This window comes from Fundulus heteroclitus, unplaced genomic scaffold (genome assembly GCF_011125445.2).
Source record: "Fundulus heteroclitus isolate FHET01 unplaced genomic scaffold, MU-UCD_Fhet_4.1 scaffold_71, whole genome shotgun sequence".
In the NCBI taxonomy this organism is placed as follows: domain Eukaryota; kingdom Metazoa; phylum Chordata; class Actinopteri; order Cyprinodontiformes; family Fundulidae; genus Fundulus; species Fundulus heteroclitus.
This window is the reverse complement of record NW_023397154.1, coordinates 1,208,494-1,227,992: the sequence shown is the minus strand read 5'-3', so window position 1 is coordinate 1,227,992 and position 19,499 is coordinate 1,208,494. Positions and strand designations below refer to the sequence as shown.

The 19,499-nt window shown below is 40.0% G+C and overlaps 1 protein-coding gene across 2 annotated transcripts; it reads right to left on the bottom strand.

Annotated features, from left to right (window-relative positions):
• Positions 1 to 7,370: 7,370 nt before the first annotated feature.
• LOC105917581 (toll-like receptor 2) lies at positions 7,371 to 14,913 on the bottom strand. Of its 2 annotated transcripts, none has more exons than XM_021310560.2 (11): positions 14,510 to 14,913; positions 14,277 to 14,433; positions 13,888 to 14,043; positions 13,572 to 13,778; positions 13,348 to 13,470; positions 9,709 to 9,859; positions 9,396 to 9,560; positions 9,129 to 9,305; positions 8,893 to 9,033; positions 8,310 to 8,812; positions 7,371 to 8,118 (listed from the first exon to the last, which is right to left on the bottom strand). In XM_021310560.2, exons 1-11 carry the CDS (start codon positions 14,772 to 14,774, stop codon positions 7,725 to 7,727), a joined length of 2,439 nt encoding a protein of 812 aa, XP_021166235.2. In that variant the 5' UTR covers positions 14,775 to 14,913; the 3' UTR covers positions 7,371 to 7,724. The 2 variants fall into 2 exon arrangements, with proteins under 2 accessions (XP_021166235.2, XP_035989887.1); XM_036133994.1 differs by having other exon boundaries at positions 14,277 to 14,403.
• Between the last annotated feature and the right edge of the window lie 4,586 nt (positions 14,914 to 19,499).

Below are 19,499 nucleotides of genomic sequence, written 5' to 3'. Positions count from 1 at the left end.
CTCCGGAGTACAGTCCTGATAAAGGAGTAAACATAAACTGATAAAACTGAAAGGGAAAAAAGAATGAAATATGAGGGTGGGAGGAGGGGGTTATGGCGTGGAAAGAGGAAGTTTAAACAGTGGGCTGACATCTGGAACCAGAACTGAAAAACGGTAGTAAGTATGAGTCAATGTTGTGGAGGAAACATCCTCCAGTGTTTGCCAATGTGGGAAAGAAATGATCAGTTTTACCAATTTGTTTTTTCAACTAAAAGCTTATTTTGTATTTGTTAAAATTGATACAACACTTGTAGAGACCCAGTCCAGTCAAAAGTTGTTAGACTCTTTGAGTTTCAGTTAAATCGCATGCAAATGTTTGCTGGCACTGGACCATGATGCACAGCCTCTGCTTTTAAACCTTTACTAACAGGAAGATTACTGCTGCAAACTCTTAGCAGAAAGGAAACAGGATCTCAGGTGGGTTTTAAATACCATTTATTATTTGTGCATCTTAATGATAAATGGTATTTAAAAAATCCCCTGAACTGCCTTCAGCTAGTTGAAAGCATTTTCACATTGTTCTGTAATTAGACTGCAGTTCTTCCTCTTTTTTAGCTTCAACATATCCCTTTTATAAGATGTTAACAAATACTTTCACACTTTTTTGTTTCTCATGGAGTGCTTTTCTGGTACATTCATGCAGGTTGCACAATTATTTACATCGCTCTGTGAATTGACTGCTGCTTCTCTTCATTTCGTTTGTATTTGAAGATCTCAGTATTATCTGAATATGCTATATTAAGTGAACAATATGTTCCCCTTTAGATAAGTCAATTTCCTCTGCTGTACAGCATAACCTTAAATGTAGCTTTTTTCGTACTGTTTTTACATTTCTGAGTGTCTTCTCTAAAAATTCTCATTCTTTGAGTTTTTTTATTTATGTTTGTATGTTATATGTGCATTCAGACCTGAAGTCTCGCCAAAATGATATTATAGCTAAATAATGACAATAAATATAATTGAAATGCAGCTGCCAGGCGTTTCACTAGTTCTTTTAAATGATGCCATGTTGCACCTTTATTAATAAAACTACGTTGGCTCGCTGTTTAAAACAGAAAACGGGTTAAGTTAAGGTTTTGACAGTAAAATTTAATCTGAAGTAATTTCTGGTCACTTGTAAGTTTGGGTTCCGTTTTCGGTTTCACTTTATGTTTACTTTTTCTGTTTGCCTTATATCATCTTTAACAATCAGCGATATATCCTGTGACAAGTTATTTTAAAAATAATTCATTTGTGACTTTGCATCTTTGTTGTGCAGATTCCTATTCCGGGCCTCATCCGCATGAGCTGTCTTGGCATGAGCTGTCTTTTCTCACAGTTTGTGTTGTTCTGATGCTGAGCTGAACTGTACAAATTAACTCAACACTCACCAGGACCCTGCGACTTGAAGTGCCTACAGTGCATGATCTACCCTGGAGGGTTCTGACCACAGTGCGACGCAGACGGCCACTTCCTCCCGCTGCAGTTCTCTGGCTCCACCGGATACTGCTGGTGCGTTGGCGTGATCACCAGAGAGGAAATCCCCAACTCAAAGACATCGTCTGAGGTCAGGCCAGTTAACTGCGGTGAATGTCTGAGCACAAAGCATTAAATGCCATAATTTAGCTAATTAGCTCATAATTTCGCTAAAGTTTTTTAATAATTTAAATAGATGTCATAAATCTGGCAAAATCTGATCACTCCGCTGCTTCTGGGATTCCTGAACAAAATGTTCACGTCCAAGTAATTCTTTTTAGATGCAAACAGCAGTTCAAGTTTTTTTGTCTCATTTTGAAGTGGTATAGATACTGAATATTGTGACAATTTTACTGCAGATAGAAATGATTCACACGCCCGTGTGTTCACGTCTGGCTGCTTCTCTGACTCATAGGTTCCTTGCCCGGTCTGTAAGTTTAGATGGACGACCATGTCTTGGTAGGTTCCCCGCTGCGCCGTCGTCTGATATGTTTGTTCGTTAGTGTTCTCTAACAAACCTGTGGGGCAATGCAACTAAAACCTGAGACTAAAACTAGCTAAAGAAATGGAGCAAATAACTAGCACTACTAGGTTTTGAAAAATATTGATATGTGTGTCTATGTGCCTTTCACTTTTCATCTCTTAGCCAAAACTACAAAAGCTTGGATGTAGTTATTTTTTTCTTTTTCTTTTTTGATTTTTTTTCTTGTGTGGACTATTTAAATTTTCAGCTAATTCACACAAGATGACTCTTTACACCCCACAGGGGGTCAGTTCGCAGGAAAAATGCTGTCATAGAAAGAAATCAACATGAAGTGGATATGGAGAAGAACCACCCGATTCCAGCTACTCAGCAAAAGATGCCTGCCTTCACCACAGAGGACCTTGACACGCTTCTACAGAAAATAACTGTTATGGAGCAGAAAATCTGCTGACTCAAAGTGAATTATTACAATTAGACTTAAACTTAGACAACTTTTTTGTCATTTTATATGTACAGAGGGCATATAGAATGAAATTTCGTTGCATCGAATTTCCGTTTACATCAATAAATTATGATGTAAACCCTGCGTATGGAAATGAAACAACCCTGCTTGTGATTCCGAACGGTGACCTCCAGCCCAGCAACTCTGTGAACAAACAGTTCCCTGAGGAAAATGAGAATCCTTGGACCACTCTGTGTGCAAGACCAGAGGATCAACGAACCCCCCACCTAGACAAAGGAAACTGTCCGGCACTACAGAGAGGTGTCCCACGAAAAGTGAAACAACAATGGTCTGTTCTCACAACAAATAATGGGAGTAAACCTGCTGGAAATGTTGAAATTCCGTTACTAAACAGATTCGCTCTGCTCCAACATGAGACCCAGGAGGATCACACCAACAATAAAAGGTATGTCAACAATCTTCACTCCAAGCTACCAGAAAAAAGCAAGCCACAGAACCCTAATATTATGCAATGGATCTGTAAATGGGATTAAGCATTTTTGTAACAAGAAAAACACAGAGGTGTTGGTTTATAGCCTTTTGAACAATACCCTGGTGTCTGATGTATCTGATACATCTGATTAAATCAGACATCCTTCCAAGGTTCTGGAAAGAACGCCCAACTCTGGAAAAACTCATAATACAAGCTGAAGCCCTGGGTGATGCTGTACGGATATGAAAATCAGAAGTATTGAAAGATGATTACATTCGTCTGCTAAATCTAGTTGATGGCCTTAATGTCAAGGTGTTTCTCAGCGGCCCTCACGCACCCATTAAGTGTGGAGATGAGATTTTTTCCAGAGTTCTGATGCTAAACAAATGACTGAAAAAAAAACATGCAAACAAACAACTGTAACTTTCATGGACAACTTTAACATATTTTGGGAGAGGAGACATCTGTTCAACAGAGATGGTTTCTCTCTAAATTGGTCAGGTGCAAAACTGCTGATTTCAAACATCTTCTATTCTGTAAACCATGCACCATCAGCTTTGTCCCAAAACAAAGCACAACCAGTGCCAAAACAAATGATAAGCCCAGTACAGCCCGAACAAGCCAAGATAAAGATAGCCATAAAGAGGACACAGAAAGAGGCTACGTCAGAGCTACAGGACGATTCATCCCAGATCTCAACAGGAGGACAAAAAGAGAACCAAAAACCTCCATCTACTGTGGCTTGTTGGGGGACGTTGACGTGCTTGGTTTGGTGAGTGAAGCAGCCATTGTATACCTGTTTTAAGAGCGTGTGTTTGTGTAGCAGTTTGAGTGATCGCTCCCACACAATCATAGTAAGTCGCTGTGGTTCTGTCCCTGTTAGGCTTAACAATGACTTCCCTTATGGAGTTTGTTGTGGGGGTTTGTTGTGTTTTAGAGTGTTGTGAACGTGGTTAGAGCAGTTGTCTGGATGGTCCAGACACTTGGGCTTTAGTGCATAAAAACCCTACACGGTAACATCCGAAGACTAGGGGGGAGATTAGATAAATTCTGGTTAGGCATTTAGAGGGACGGGGTCACTGTGATGCTGTGGCTGTTTTGGTAAAAAAATAAATAATATATATATATATATATATATATATATATATATATATATATATATATATATATATATATATATATATATATATATAAATATATATATATATATATATATATATTATTTTTTATTTTTTTTACATATTTCTGTATTTATTTGTAAAATATGCAATATTTACGCAAATACAAAGGTACACATAAAGAAACCCCCTGCCCGAAAAAAGACAAAAGAATAAAAAAGTAAGAAAAACAAAATATTGCCTACCGGAAGTTATTCTGTACGCGTGTGCGCGAATGAGCTGATGGAACGGATCGTGCTACCTGTACGATTCGGATAGTGACAACCCTTGATGCTCCGAGCGTTTAGTTAATGACTGAACGTAAGTTACCACATTCGGTGCTTGGTTATTGATTACACACTCAGTTTGTTTGTACAAGCTGCAGAGAGAAGTATTTTAGATCTAACAGTTCTATTGGTCTTCAAAAGTTTATGGTAAAAATGTTTACCTACGGTTTGGATTTTCGCTGCATGTGCGCTGTGTCGCCACTATACCTCATGTGTACATGTGATCGGCAGCGTGCCGCTGGCTGAAGCCATGGTGTAGTTTATTTATTTGACCGCATGATGGCTCCAAAAGCTACTCATTATAATTTGACCCAGAAAACGTCTCTGTTTAATGTGTTTTATTGAAACTTAATTTGAGTTCTTGCATTATTTAAGCCAAGTGATGCTATATTTACATAATTTGAATTATATCTATTATGTTGGGGAAATGTATTTCCACAGATGGATGTTTAAGCTTGCCTTTTTTGGATATTTAAGTTTATTTGGTTTAAACCTCTACTGTTGCAATATATATTTGGCCTAATGGCAATTCATTTGTCATTGCAGACTGTTGGCAACACTGTGCATCGAAGTGGAATAAACCTGCTGACAGCAACAGTTAATGGAGTGCGATCCTTATTATATTCCTACCTGTATCCTGACCATTACACCATCTTGTTGACTGTTAAGACCTGAAAAGAACTAGCCTTTAACCTATTACTCCTTAATACCTCCTCTTTATCAGTAAGATTATTGAAAAAGCTGTGTTTCAACAATTAAACACCTTCTTAACAACGACCAGCCGCTTTGACGTTTTCCAGTCAGGTTTTCTCACCACAGTACAGAGGCCGCCCTTATCAAGGTGTTTAATGACATATAAATACAGACTGTGGAAGAACCACCGTGCTGGTTCTATTGGACCTCAGTGCAGCATTCGATACTGTTGATCACTCCATTCTGTTAGAACGCCTGGAGAACTGGGTCGGCCTCTCTGGTACAGCTCTCCACTGGTTTAAATCCTACTTAAAGGACTTTTTTGTGTCAGTAGGTAACTTTAAATCAGAGATGACAAAAAAATCACATGTGAGGTTCCCCAAGGGACCATCCTGGGTCCCCTCCTATTCAATATCTACATGCTCCCTCTTGCTCAGATCATAAAAAAACAACAACATCAGCTACCATAACTATGCAGACGACACACAGCTTTACAGTTCAGGCACTGAGTAAATGCCCAGAAGAAATCAATGCCTGGATGTGTCAAATCTTTCTTCAATTGAATAAAAACAAAACTGAAGTAATATTTGGACCAGTCGAGGAGAGTTTAAAAGTTAGCACACAGATTCAGCTGCTTGAGCTAAAAACCAATAATCAGGCCTGAAATCTGGGTGTAGTGATAGACTCAGACTGGAACCTCCAAAAGCATTTAAAGACCTTCTATCACCTGAAGAACAATTCCAGAATTGAAGGACTGATGTCTCAGCATTATCTGGAAAAACTATTCCATGCGTTTATTTTTAGTAGAATTGATTACTACATCAATGTTTTCACAGGTCTGCCTAAAAAGTGGATCAGACAGCTGCAGCTGATCCAGAACGCTGCTGCCCGCGTCCTCACTAAGACTAAGAAAGTAGAGAACATGGACCCGGTTCTAAAGTCCTTCCAATGGCTCCCTGCATCCCAGAGAATAGACTTTAAAATACTTCTGTTAGTCTATAAATCCCTGAATTAGCACCTAAATACCTCCAGACCACTCATGTCTTCTGGCTCCAGCCTACTCTGCATACCTAGAACACAGTTTTTTTTTTAAATCAAGATTAAGAACACATTTGTTCAGGATTGCCTTCAATTTTTCTACTTAAACTGTTTTAACTAAAACATCATTAGTTCAGGTTGTCATTCAACAGTTTTTTTATATTTTCCCAAACATTTTCCCCATGTTATATTTTGTTTAATTTCTCGTACATTTTATTCCAACTTGCTTTAATTTTCCTATATTTTAATTGTGTAAAGCACTTTGCTTTGTCTTTGTACTGAAAAGTGCTATACACTAAATTTGTCTTGCCTTGTACATGGTACAAATAGGATCTCTGGAAGCTGCCTGATATGTTTTTTCTCCACTTTTACTGTCAGTTTGAAGGAGCCAACCTAGCGTCAGTACACAGCTATGAGGAGAACCACCATACTTTGACCAGAGGAGACACCCACAGCTTCCCAGAAACCTGGATGGGAGGCAACAATGCCATACATGTAAGACAATATTTAAAACATGTTTTAGCACTGAATATTAATAAGCGCACAAGATTAGTCAAATTTATAAGTCTGTTATTTGTATGATGGCCTCTGAATATAAAGTCAGAGCGGGAGATTATTTATATTATTGTTTGGTAATGCAGTCAGATGCATTAATACTTCTTCTACAAAACTGTTTGAAAATTTTTAAATTGTTTTCACATCATTATTCCATATAGTTAAGTTTTACCTTTTACCCTGAAGAAGTGGTCACACATTGAATAAGTTATTTTAAAGGAAATTACTCTTGACACAGAAACTATACTTTAAGCCTAATTTGAGAAGTTAGTTACGGCAACTTAGTTAAATTCTTCATAGTTCCTCGGGTCCTAAAGTTAAAGCTCTCTCCTGGGATCAGGGTCCAACAAATATTACAAATCCACAGCTCCACCTAGTGGCCTGGTTTAAAACTAGTTTAATAATACTATGCACAGAAGCCAAAAACACCAATTACCCTCTTCAGTATACAGTACACTGTTGGCAGAGGGAATGATGCTTAACATTTTGATCTTACCTCCTTACTTTAACCAATCCCTGAAAAAGATTGCATTTTAATCCAGGTTTCTATAAAGAGGCGTTGTTGATGCTAATGGCCTTGAGTAGGAAGAAAGTCATGTAGCGGTCTGTATTACAGCGGGTCTGACTAAAACACATTAGATTTTATGAAACATCCGTCACAGTCATCTCCAGGGGTTCTAGAGGAGTTCCCATATGAGAACCAGCCTTCTTTTTCAGCTTCTTGAGCTTTTTTAAGTCACTGGCTCTGATGTTTCTACCCTAGCAGAGGATGATTGAAAAGACCACTCTCTCCACCACAGACTTATTGAAGATCTGCAGCATGTCGCTGCATAACCTGAAAGGCCTGAGCTTCCTCAGGAAGTACGGTCTGCTTGGTTCCTTCTTGTAGACGACTTCACAGTTGTGTGTCCAGTCCAGTCTATTGCTCAGCTAAACGGCAAGATATTTTGCCCTGTTTATTCAACCAAATTTTTCTGTATGTCAAAATTTGTTCCTTTACTTTCTTATTGTTCTTTGTTTGAATCTACACTCAAAAAATGTTTTTCTCTCCCTCCCTCTATCCTTTCCAACTCTTTTCTTTTCAGTCACTGTCTCTTTTCAGAGCGTTGCGTAGACTCCTCCAGAACTCTGGCCTCCTGTCCTCCTCCTGAGGCCACTCCAGGTAGGTGGTGGAGCTCATGAGTTTGCGCAGTTTGTAGAAACGTTTGGGTACGTTATCCTTGGGAAGCGGTTCGAGCAGGATCAAGATGGCAGCGTCTCCACCGACGTCAAAGAGCCAGAAGTGGGAGAAGTCCAGCTCATAGCGGCACCAGTCGGACTGGACAAAGTTCTCAGAGAGGATAAAGATAGTCCGTCGGCTGTGCTCAATGGCGCTCATGATGTTGTCCATAATCGGGTATCCCGGAAGGAAGTCACGCTTGTGGAGGCATAAGGACATCGGCCGAGAGAAACTGGGACTCCTGGAACTATCCTCACTGGCAAGAAACAAGCAGGAAACAAGGTTATGGACTAACTGTCATATTGACATATGCAGAGGTCATTGTTTACCCGTTTACATTGATGGACTGGAACTGAAAAATGTCCACCGGGTAATTTGCATATATTTTGTTATGACTGCACTACCAGTCTAGAAAGAATCAGGGCAAATGGTTAAAAAAATACTCACGTTGGTTCTTCCAGCTCCGGTACCAAGAAGTTTTCCACCCAGGAAGAATCCCTTTCACTATATGAAACGAAAGCATCAAAGGAAAGCAACCCCTCTGACTCCACGGTGTCTTTCCGTTGCTTCTGGGAACATCGCTTGGCCTTGAGCCACGCCCAGGTCATCTTTAGGTACCAGAAGGTGTGGAGTCGCCAGAGCAGAACACATAGCAGCACTCCAATAAAAAGGAAAACCCCGCAGCACAAAGAGATAAACAAAACCTGGTGGCAATCACGGACAGAGAGGCGGACCTGACTCACTGCCTCTCCCTTCAGATGGAAAGGGGAGTCGCAGACATAGCCGTCCTCTCTGTCTGTTAACTTGACGTCTCCTCCTCCTTTTAGCTGGGACTGTAGAAAGTTTACAAAATCACAGGTGCAGATGAACTTGTTGTAACCTGCTTGGAGGTTCTCGAGTCGTCTGTATGACCGGAGGTCTGGGAGGCTGAACACGTTCAGGGTGTTAAACTGAAAATAAAGAAATCTGTAGGTTTCAAAGCCTGTAGAACAGAGTTGACTTGATTGGGAGGTATAGTATTGTTTCTAACCTGCATTGTAAGAGTTTGTAGATTGGGGAAGCTCTGTCCAGCAGGTAACCTTAAGAACTTGTTTCCTGACAGGTACAGTTCTCTCAGCAAAGGTAAGCCCCGGGAGAAGCTTTTGAGATCATTGTAGCTTAGATCCAGCACCTGTAATTATTGAAGCACAAAGGAATTTAAGAGGGTTTTTGATTCGACTGCTTCAAATGTATTGGGTTTACCTCTTCAAAGATCAGTGTCTTTACCTCAAGTGATGTTGGTAGACAGTCCGTGATGGATCTTAGCTTAGCTCTGGAGATGTTGAGGTATTTCAAAGTAGAAGGCCAGGAGCAACTTGAGGGCATCGAGCTGTAGCCGGTTCTGCTGATGTCCAGGTGGGTCAGTTTCAGTTTGGCCACCAGTTGGTTGATCGTGGACAAAGACTATGTAGACAGAAGTGGACAAACCCTTGAAACCAAGGTAATTGGATGCCTGGAAATTTGAAGATTTTACTTTGAGTTTGATGCTGAGACCTTTAGAGGGTTTCCACTGATGTTTAAAACTCTGAGTTCTTCAAGTGTTTTCTCTCCATGACAAAGTGATTCTGCCAAAGTCAGATCAGTCAGTAGATTGCTGGACAAGTCTAGGTACTGCAGATTTACCAGTAGTCTGGAAGTCTCACATGGAATCACAAACACCTGAAGGTGAAAGTAAATTTTAAAAGAAAGCGTAAGAAATGACAACTCCAGCAGTTTCAACACAGAACGGTTTCCTCTGCTAATGTTTGGCTTTGGTAAGACTACAAGAGCACTGAAATATTTCAGTAGTTGCTATCAGCATGTTTACCCCAGCGTTTGTGACTGACACCGTCCTTGGATATTGCAGAAGAAACTTTAGCTTTACCAATGAGGTGAACTTGAAGACATCTAGCACCACAACATTTCTTAGAAAGAACTGGTCAATGTTTTTGTGATCGGTCCAACTGGCTTTCTCCCACCTGCCACAGACAAAGAGTGGGAATCACACAGTTAACTAGAAATAAAACAGTCATAACGTTATGTCAGGAAAGATGTAAAATTTTATCTATTCAAAATCAAGCTAAAAATAATCCTTTAGAAAAAAAAATAGGTGTCACAACGATACAGTATTTGTGTATATGTATAAAAGAAAAGGAATGGCAACTTGGAATAGAAGGTTGCAAGACTAACACCAGCATAAATGTCTAAAAGATTATTACATCATACAATTTTGCATTTACACAATCTGAGGTGCCAAGCTCCTGAACACTTAAGGAGTTTCGTAACTTATTCCAAGCAGAGGGACAGGCATACAGGAATTACGTCCTTCCTCGTTCATTGTTGACCTCAGGAATGAGAAAGTACGAACAAGCCAAGATGGTAGCTTCCAGTATGATTGTGGGTAATGTGGGCATATAGGCAAGGGTGAAAGCAGTTTAAAATTCTTACAGGTACTATAAATAACACCCCACCCCCACACACACACAAAAAAAAATGTATGGCAATTTCTGTGCCTGCATCTAGTCCCATCAAATATTCACGGGGTTGTGTTGAAGGATTTTAGAACTCGGGGAATGTGCTCTACTTTCATCGTCTTGGTGAGGACACAGGCACCAGCATTCTGGATCAACTGCAGCTGTCTGAATAACTTTTTTGGCAGACCTTTGACAACCCCGTTTTAGTAATCATTTCTACTAAAGATGAATTAGTTTTTCCAGATTCTGCTGAAACATTAGTCCTTTAATACTTGGAACGTTCCTCAGGTGAACAAAATACGTTGTAAATATGTTTAGATGCCTTTGAAGGTTCGGGTCTGAGTCTATTACTACACCCAGATTTCAGGCCTGATCGGTGGTTACTATTTGAAGCATCTGAAGCTGTGCCTGACGTTCTGTTAGCTGTGACACCATCCAGGTGGGCTGATTATCTGCAATCACCCTTCTAACATAGAAAAGATTCCTGGATCGGTAGCTACGTTTACATGGACAAAAGTACCCAGAATAAATGGCAGATCGGAATAAAAATGTGTCATGTAAATAACACGATCGAAATATTACGATCAGATTAAACTCAATTGGAATGAAATTGTATTCCGAATGAGGGGTGGTTTATGCCGATTGATAGTCCGATCGACATGCATGTCAGAATTAAATTATTCTGAATATGGCAAATTGTGCATGAGTGCCTGACCTAAATGTGACATATTTTTGTGTTGTTGAGATGCGGAAATAAGTCGGGAAGCAAAACTGTTGTGGCTCCAGATACAAACTTTCTATTCGTAACATTAAAAGAGCTCAAAATTGTTAGTTATTCAGTAATGTTGCAACTGTAATTACAATCTGGTGCAAGTCTAGTCTGGGCACTTGGAAGACAAACAAACTGGTAAACTACTGCTGTGTTTAATATGTCTTTGTTGCTCAGCAAAGATGGAAGTTCTTCTTGTAAGGGCAATTTGATAACTGTGCATCTCGCAGTTGTTCTATTCTGAATAAAGCCAGGTGGATATATTGTATTCCCCCGATCATACCCTGACCTGGGTACAGCTGATAGGCTCCCGCTACTATCAGCTGTACCCAGACGAGGCCATTGCATGCATATATAGAATTCCAGAAATACAAAAAGAAGGGGTTCATCTCAGACCCATTGTCAGCAGCATTACTCGGTCACAAACAAAATTGCAAAACATCTTGCAACAATTTTGGTTCCGCTGGTTGGAAACACTCCACACCACATACAAAACTCCGCAGACTTCATTTCCAAAGTCCGACACCTGTGACTGTCATCAGGGGAAAACATTGTTTCCTTTGATGTCATTTCACTTCCTTTCTGAAATCAGAGGCAGTGAACACTGTCAGCACTTAGTTGGAACATGGAGAAGCACAGGGAACATTTTTACAAACAGAAACATGGGTGTGCCATGCGCTCCCCAGTGTCAGCCATTGTGGCCAATTTGTGCATGGCGGAGGTGGAGAGCAGGGCAGTCAGTGCTTACAAGGGAACACCACCAACTCACTGGTTCAGATACGTGGATGACGTTGGGTCAAAATCCAAACCAAAGAAGTTGCGGCATTCACCAACCACATCAACTCAGTGGACAACAACATACGTTTTACCAGAGAGGAGGGCAAGAACAACACATTACCCTTTCTGGATTGGGCGGTACACATTGAGGAAGATGGTCTCAGTACTAAGGTTTACCGGAAGCCCCCACACATAGACCAATAACTGCATTTTGATTCACATCACCAACTGGAGCACAAACTCTCTGTTATCAGAACTCTGAGCTACTGGGCTGAGAACAATCCATCTGCCACAGAAGAGAAACAAAAAGAACACAAGCACGTCAGGAAATCATTGTAGATGTGTCTGGCCCTTCTTTGGACTCAATGTGCATAAGCTAAGTCCAAATCCTGCAGACGGCATCCCACAATTCCCTGCGCTGTTCTCACCACCCATGCTAGGTCCTTCCTCTCCTGGACTATGCAGCTCCCATACCATACAGTTATGCAGGAAGACATAACACGTCTCCGCAATACTGTATGGTAGCTTAATAGAAGTAATTTAGCAGTTTAGTGGAAAGTCCAGACCTTTTCAGTTTCTTGAAGTCACATTTCCTTTCCTTTATGCCAAGTATGCATTCTTAGCATTTCTACTAATGGAAGACATCCTGAAATAAATGTTTTTGTTTTGCTTGTATATTATTTTCCTTTGCCTGGAGGACAGCATAAGTAAAAAATGGCTCAATTTACCCCACTCCCCCCTACGCAGTAACATACCATACCGTACCGGCTTACTTTCACCCCTGCCTATATATGCGATGGAAAAAGACCAATAATTTCCTTATAGATGAAAATATGCAGGTGATTCAGTGTACAGGAATAGACATACTATAACTATTTAAAACATGTCACTCTTGAAGCTGAGATCTTGTGTCTCAATGAGATTTAACTCAGTCATTGAAGAATACAAACATTTTATTTATGCACTTGTGTGCAGAATATCCTGTAGTTCTCCTTCGGGACCAGAAACTACCTGTCATCATGTGTTAAGGCCAGAAGGTGTCACTGTTGGTATCTTACTTGAATCCACCCAGACTACCACTGTTTAAAGAAGTATTTCAGATTCTAACAGGTTTCAAAGTGGATTTCACCTCATTTGAGTTTAATAACAACTGATGTCATGTATTTCATCAGTTCTACATACAATCATCCTGGTGAGTGGTTGGTTTACCTAATGTAAGAAATATTAAATATGTTTGTTGAAAGTCCTTACATAGTTTCTTTCTTAGTTTTGGACAGTCTGTTCTTCTGGGCTGCGTACCCAAGAGCAAAATCACACTCACTTAATTTTCTTTATTCTGCTAAATGATTGGTGGAGGCAATGACTGGACTCGGGCGATGTGCTCTACATGATGTCATGGTGAAGTGCTGAAATATTTGCAGGTGATTCTCATTTTATGATTTCCTACCTGCCCTCGCCATTCAGCGTGACATCTTCAAAAGAAACGAGAGAGAGCGGGACTCCATCCAAAACCACCAGTAGGTCGACAATCGACTCGTCAGACACAGAAAAATTGCGGAAAGAAAGATGCCTGAAGAGCAACAACACCAAAAAAGTTTCTGGAGGCATGCAAAAAATAAAATGTGCTTGTGTTACAGCAGGAACAAAACGAGAAGAACATAACAATCAAACCTGATCCTCCTCTTGGCCGACTCTCTGAAGGGCTGGACTGACTGATTGCCAACCAGATGGAGGTCCTCTAGAGTAATCGGAGTCTCAGGGTACGATATGTCAGCGAGCACAGCTGCAGCCACGGCCACATTGGTTAGGAACGGGCCGTGGAGGCTTAAGGTAACACGACCCAGAGGCCAAATGTCTCCTAATGTGCCAGAGTCATACCTGCAGAGAACGGAGAAAAGTCAAGGATTGAAATGGCTAACCTTTAGCTGTAAGAAGATGCGTATAGGTTGTCACATCAGTGCGTTGTGAATGATGAATGTGTTAACACCTGGCCAGGTTGTTGGCATGCACAGTGAGATCCTCCAGCTCGGTGACACCCAACAGATCTCCAGTCCTCAGCTCCTTCAGATCTGAACCCCCAAACTTCAGCCTTCTCAGTCTGACGAGTCCTTGAAACAACGAAGAGCTGAGATGACTGAGGCATCTGGAAAACTCAAAAAAAGAGTTAATTTAGGTCAAATAGGTAAGACAACTAAATAGTTGTATTTATCATGTATGTAAAATAGCAGTTTTCGCAATAAGTCCCCATTATACCCTGTAGGTGTCACCACCAGGCCCATAAATGTGGAGATGTGCGTAGACCAGCAATAAGGTTGCAGTGTGGCTGCAGACATTGCCACAGACAGGTCATTTAGATACTTCTGTTGAACTCCTCACCTGTACGGGTTGTCAAGCAGGTTGAGCTGCTGCAGAACCTCCAGCTTACTGAACCAGTTGTGGTTGAGAGTTGTCAGCAGGTTGCCAGAAAGATCCAGCTCCTCCAGGCTCCACAGAGAGTCGAACGCTGATGGATGGATCACAGCTAGTCTGTTACCTGCAGGACACAAACGTCTGCATTCAGCCACGTCCTGCTGGCCGATGCAGCGAGACTCACTGAAAGCAATGGTTACCATGGAGGTCCAAAGCCCTCAGTCGTGAGTGTCCCATCAGATCATCTTGGGTCACCATTGTGATGTTGTTGAAGGAGAGGTCGAGGCTCAGAGCTTGGTCTGTTACCGTGGGAACACGGGTGAATCCGCTGAAGGAGCAGTTACAGGAGAGGTGGAGGTCGCAGTGATCGCACGACGGCCTCCCATCATCGGGGTCTAACATCTGACCCTGGATCAGCGATGGCAGCAGCAGGAGGGTCAGGGAGCAGGTAGTCAGGTGTCTCATGCTGCAGGGAGGCTGAGCAGATTTATTGAACTGTACAAGACAAAGAAGTGAAACTCACACATTGGGGAAGTGATTTAATAAAACAGGAAATACAGTTTATTTTTGCTTTTGTAATGGGTTTTATGCATCTGGGCAGGATGTAATAACGAATATATGAACAAAAAATGTATTTCTTTGGACATTTCATTCACATTCCACTCATTTCTGCTTATTTCAACTAACATCAACAAGACAAATTTTTGTGCATGTTTGTTCAGCCACATAACTGTGACATCTGAACAACACAGACTTTAATGAAGCATCAGAAAGTTGGTAGATGACCCAAAATTGAAATTTGGTCACTGGACTTCATAATTATATGCAAGTACATAAGTATAGGCCATTTACCATCTTTGCCCTTGTGTTTGCTAGCTTTGACTTTGTGATACCGTTCACTATTGTGACGATTTTCCATGTCTACAACAGAGATAATTCTGAATATATTTCTGAACATTTTTATGGATTTCTAATTACCCAATGAAAAGCAAATGTGTGCTAGAAGAAAATAACCACAAAATGAAGTCGGCATGTGAAAATAAATTAATGACTCTTAACTGCCATAAGATGTTTGGATTAGCTTAGTAGTACATACAAACACCTCATATACAACCTTTTACACACATTTAGCTACTTCCACCAATTTAGAGGACTTTAGCTGGGAGGTGGGGGTGTGTGGCTTATACTTAAACTTTAGCTCATACTTTGCTAAAATCGTAGAAACTACTCAGCACCACATTATAATCATTGGGTTTAAAACACATTAACATCAGAAACCTAAAGGCAACTGTACATGAACTTCTGAAGAGACGTGGAAATGTTTTTGAAAAAATGCTGAACATTTTTGACATTTCCATCCAAATGAAAATAAGAAAAGCTTTGTGAATAATCCTTCATAAAAATAAAAGAACTCAAATTTGGGATTTTCTTTGTCTCTGTGGTGAAAATGCATCGTACAGGTTAGTCAAACCGCAATGCTGATGGGGCGGGGTGAGGTGTGCTCAGCTATTCTAATATATCTGGACCGGGTAACAGCTCTTGCTGTCTGCAACTTTTTTGCTGCATCATAAAAACCTCAAATTGGGGTCAATCCCGGGGACATCTTTTGTCAGGGACAGGTCAAATCAATTTTATTTGCATAGCACATTTCAGCAGCAAAGCGGTTCAAAGTGCTTTACATCATGAAAACATAAAATCATAAACACATCAAGCAGCCAATGGTTGTGAGACCAGTAAAAAACATTGAATTGTATCAAGTGAAAACATCAAACGTGTTGGTCAATGTTCCTGTTATTATGGGCCGAAAGCAACTCCAAACAGGTAGGTTTTCAGTTTTGATTTAAAGTAAATCAGTCTGCTGGACGTTTGTTCCAGATTTGTGGAGCATAGATGCTGAATGTGGATCCTCTCCTGTGGAACCAACTCCCAGTTTTGGTCCGTGAGGCAGACACCCTGTCTACTTTTAAGACTAGGCTTAAAACCTTTCTTTTTGACAAAAATTATAACTAGTGGCTCATGTTACTCTCAGCTACCTTTATAGTTTTACTGCTATAGGCTTAGGTTACTGGAGTATATCAGGACCTAATTTTCTCACTATATTGAGTTCTACTGTTCTTCAATTATGCATTATGTGTTGTCATTTCTGCTTTAACTTTCTGTTCTCTCTCTTTTCTCTTCATAGTAGGTACACCTGGTCTGGCGTTCTGTTAACTGTGACATCATCCAGAGAAGACGGATCACCCGCTACTACCATCTAATGTAGAACAGATTACTAGATCAATGTGTGCTTCTGTGCTTTTTTGTTTCTCTTGTTGTGTCTCTGTTCTGTCTTCTGTAACCCCAGTCGGTCGAGGCAGATGACCGTTCATACTGAGCCCGGTTCTGCCGGAGGTTTTTTTTTTTCCCGTTAATGGGTGGTTTTTCTTCCCACTGTCGCTTCATGCTTGCTCAGTATGAGGGATTGCAGCAAAGCCATGTACAATGCAGATGACTCTTCCTGTGGCTCTACGGTTCCCCAGGAGTGAATGCTGCTTGTCGGGACTTTGATGCAATCAACTGGTTTCCTTATATAGGACATTTTTGACCAATCTGTATAATCTGACCCAATCTGTATAATATGATTGAACTTGACTTTGTAAAGTGCCTTGAGATGACATGTTTCATGATTTGGCGCTATATAAATAAAATTGAATTGAATTGAATTGAATGCTGCTTCTCCATGTTTGGTTCTGGGTATGGAGAGTAGACCAGAACCAGAAGATGTGAATGATCTGGAAGCTTGATACAGCAACAAAAGTTCTTTAATGTATTTTGGTCGTCCAAAACGGGGACTGTCCCCAGAAATCGGGGAGGTCTGGTCACCCTACCGTAGCAAAGTGTCTACTTTACCGCCTCCAAAAGTCCCATTTAACAGCCTAGATACCCCTCAGTTGGTTGTCTTGGAACAATACATTGCATAGTTGTAACTTAAATTATATAGACATTGTATAAATTACATTGTTTCAGGCCCAAAGTCTGAAACAACCACAGTGTGTTGATGTATTCCCCATCAGAAGAGAGAGAAGTTGATTCTGGACCAAAGTGAGGATTCCTCTTGTCAGTTTATCTGTTCTGGTGTGCAAAGCAGATATACCTAACAGTTTCTGTCCTTTGAACCCTTTATTGGCTTTCCTCTTCAAACATTTCGGCCATATTTAACTTAGGTTGTAAAACTCAAAATGATGCTTTAAATTCCAAAGAGAGATCAATGAACTCCTGATAAAAGTTAGAATTTTACTGAACATTTGAACATTTCAATTTATGTAATGTCAGTTTGTCTTTTAAATAGACACTTTATGAATTATATTTTGTATTTGATTTGTTAAACTATAGAGAATAGATTAATGTGATTATTATCCATAACATTTAAAATGATAAAAAAGTACATTTTGGTCAAATGTGCAAAATTATTTTGTAAGAAAAGAAGATGCAAAAATTAGTGTTAACATGACTCTCTATGGCTGAAAGAGAATAGCTGAAAGAAGAACAGGCAAAATCTAATTTCTTTCATTAAATTTGCAATAATTTAAACTCAATGATTAAAGAATATAAATTCTTGACACTGGTTATGAAATAGATAATGAGACTGAGAAGATTTTTTTTCTAAGGAGGCAGATACATCGTTGGTGTATTAATATCAAATAATCATCTAAACTAAAGCATCCCATGAATTGCAATGACAAGATTCCGTAGACATAAAGGACATCTATTACTTCAAGAACAGATTGTTCTGCTCTGCAGTGAACATCCAACACCAAACCATACAAACTATTGTTCAACTATCTTTCTTGTAGTATTTTGTTCCTACGTCTGACTTCCACTCAGGTTACAAAATCCAGACTCTATCAATTTGTAACCTTTTACTGCCTTTAGTTGCTTCTTTTTTCTTTTGTTCTCTGTTAGAAACGGCCAAACAATTGCAGATGCAATCTTTTGTCACTGAATTGAAAGCACTGCTGCAGAGATTTAATATCTTTAAATCTAAGTCGTCTTACCTAATTTGCTGCGGAGTAGAGTCCTGCAAAAAGAATGAGGTAAAGGGGGTTTATGGCTTTGCAAAGAGGAAATGTGGGCTGGACCACAACTGAAAAACGGTAGTGAGTATGAGTCAATGTTTTGGAGGAAACATCCTGTAGTGTTTGCCAATTAGAGGGAAAATTGGCAAAATTAAAGTGCTACTTTTTACCAAATCACCTTGCACAATGCTTTTTTATCACAGAAAATGTTTTTTAACTGAAAAGTTATTTTATATTTGTCGAAATTTATACAACACATACCAATAAGTCAAGCGTGAAAGTGCCAGTCCAGTCAAAAGTTGTGTTACACTCTTTAGGTTTCAGTTACATCGCATGCAAATGTCTGCTGGCACTGGACCATGACTGCATAACCTCTGTTTTTAAACCCTTACTAACAAGAGAACTACTGCTGCAAACTCTTTGTGGAAAGGAAATATGGTCTCAGATTGGTTTCAAATACTATTTATCATTTATGGATATATGTGCTTAAAACCCAACATATATAAATCATTTCTTTTTCTATCTTATTAGGGATTTCAAACTTAATTTCACTCAATAACGTTTACATTTTAGACCAATTTCAGATGGGTATTTATGTACCTTACTCTACCCAATCACCTCTCCGCAGGTGATTGGGTAGACTAAAGGCTTGTTGTGAAGGGATGCAGGTGAATCTGAAATTCCACAAGGCTCTGTTGTTGGCCCTATTGTGTTTTATTTGCTTCTCTTACATAATTGTTGCTTGATATCTCCCATCACTGTCACACTGACGACACTCAGCTCTTTCATACTTTCAAACTCTGGTGGGTTGAGAAAGCTCCTTGGTTCCCTTTCGTGTACTTCGTGCACTTCTGTATTAACTCGCCTCAGTAAAACTCCACTCAAAGGCTTTAGTCTTAGTTTTGATTAACATAAAGTCTTAATTGTTGTATTAGTTTAAGGACAAAACTGAGCTCCATAAGTTAATCAGAAGCAGCTGAAGGCTTAAATGTTTAGACTGCCCGAAAACAAATGCTGTTGTCAGAATCTGGCCTCCCTGTTGGCCTTGAAAGGCGGACAATTTTAATTTCTCCTGAATGTTATGTAAACAAGACGCTCTGTGACATCTGTGACCTGGAACAGAGCGCTACTGCAC

Bases quoted from the DNA above. Each gene is read 5' to 3' on its own strand.
- LOC105917581 (XM_021310560.2), bottom strand. From the start codon at position 14,774: ATGAGACACCTGACTACCTGCTCCCTGACCCTCCTGCTGCTGCCATCG. The intron at 13,779-13,887 runs GTGTTAACACAT...CGTTCTCTGCAG, and splicing joins CATGCCAACAACCTGGCCAG to GTATGACTCTGGCACATTAG. The intron at 9,860-13,347 runs GTAGGAAATCAT...TGTCTGTGGCAG, and splicing joins ACGCTGAATGGCGAGGGCAG to GTGGGAGAAAGCCAGTTGGA.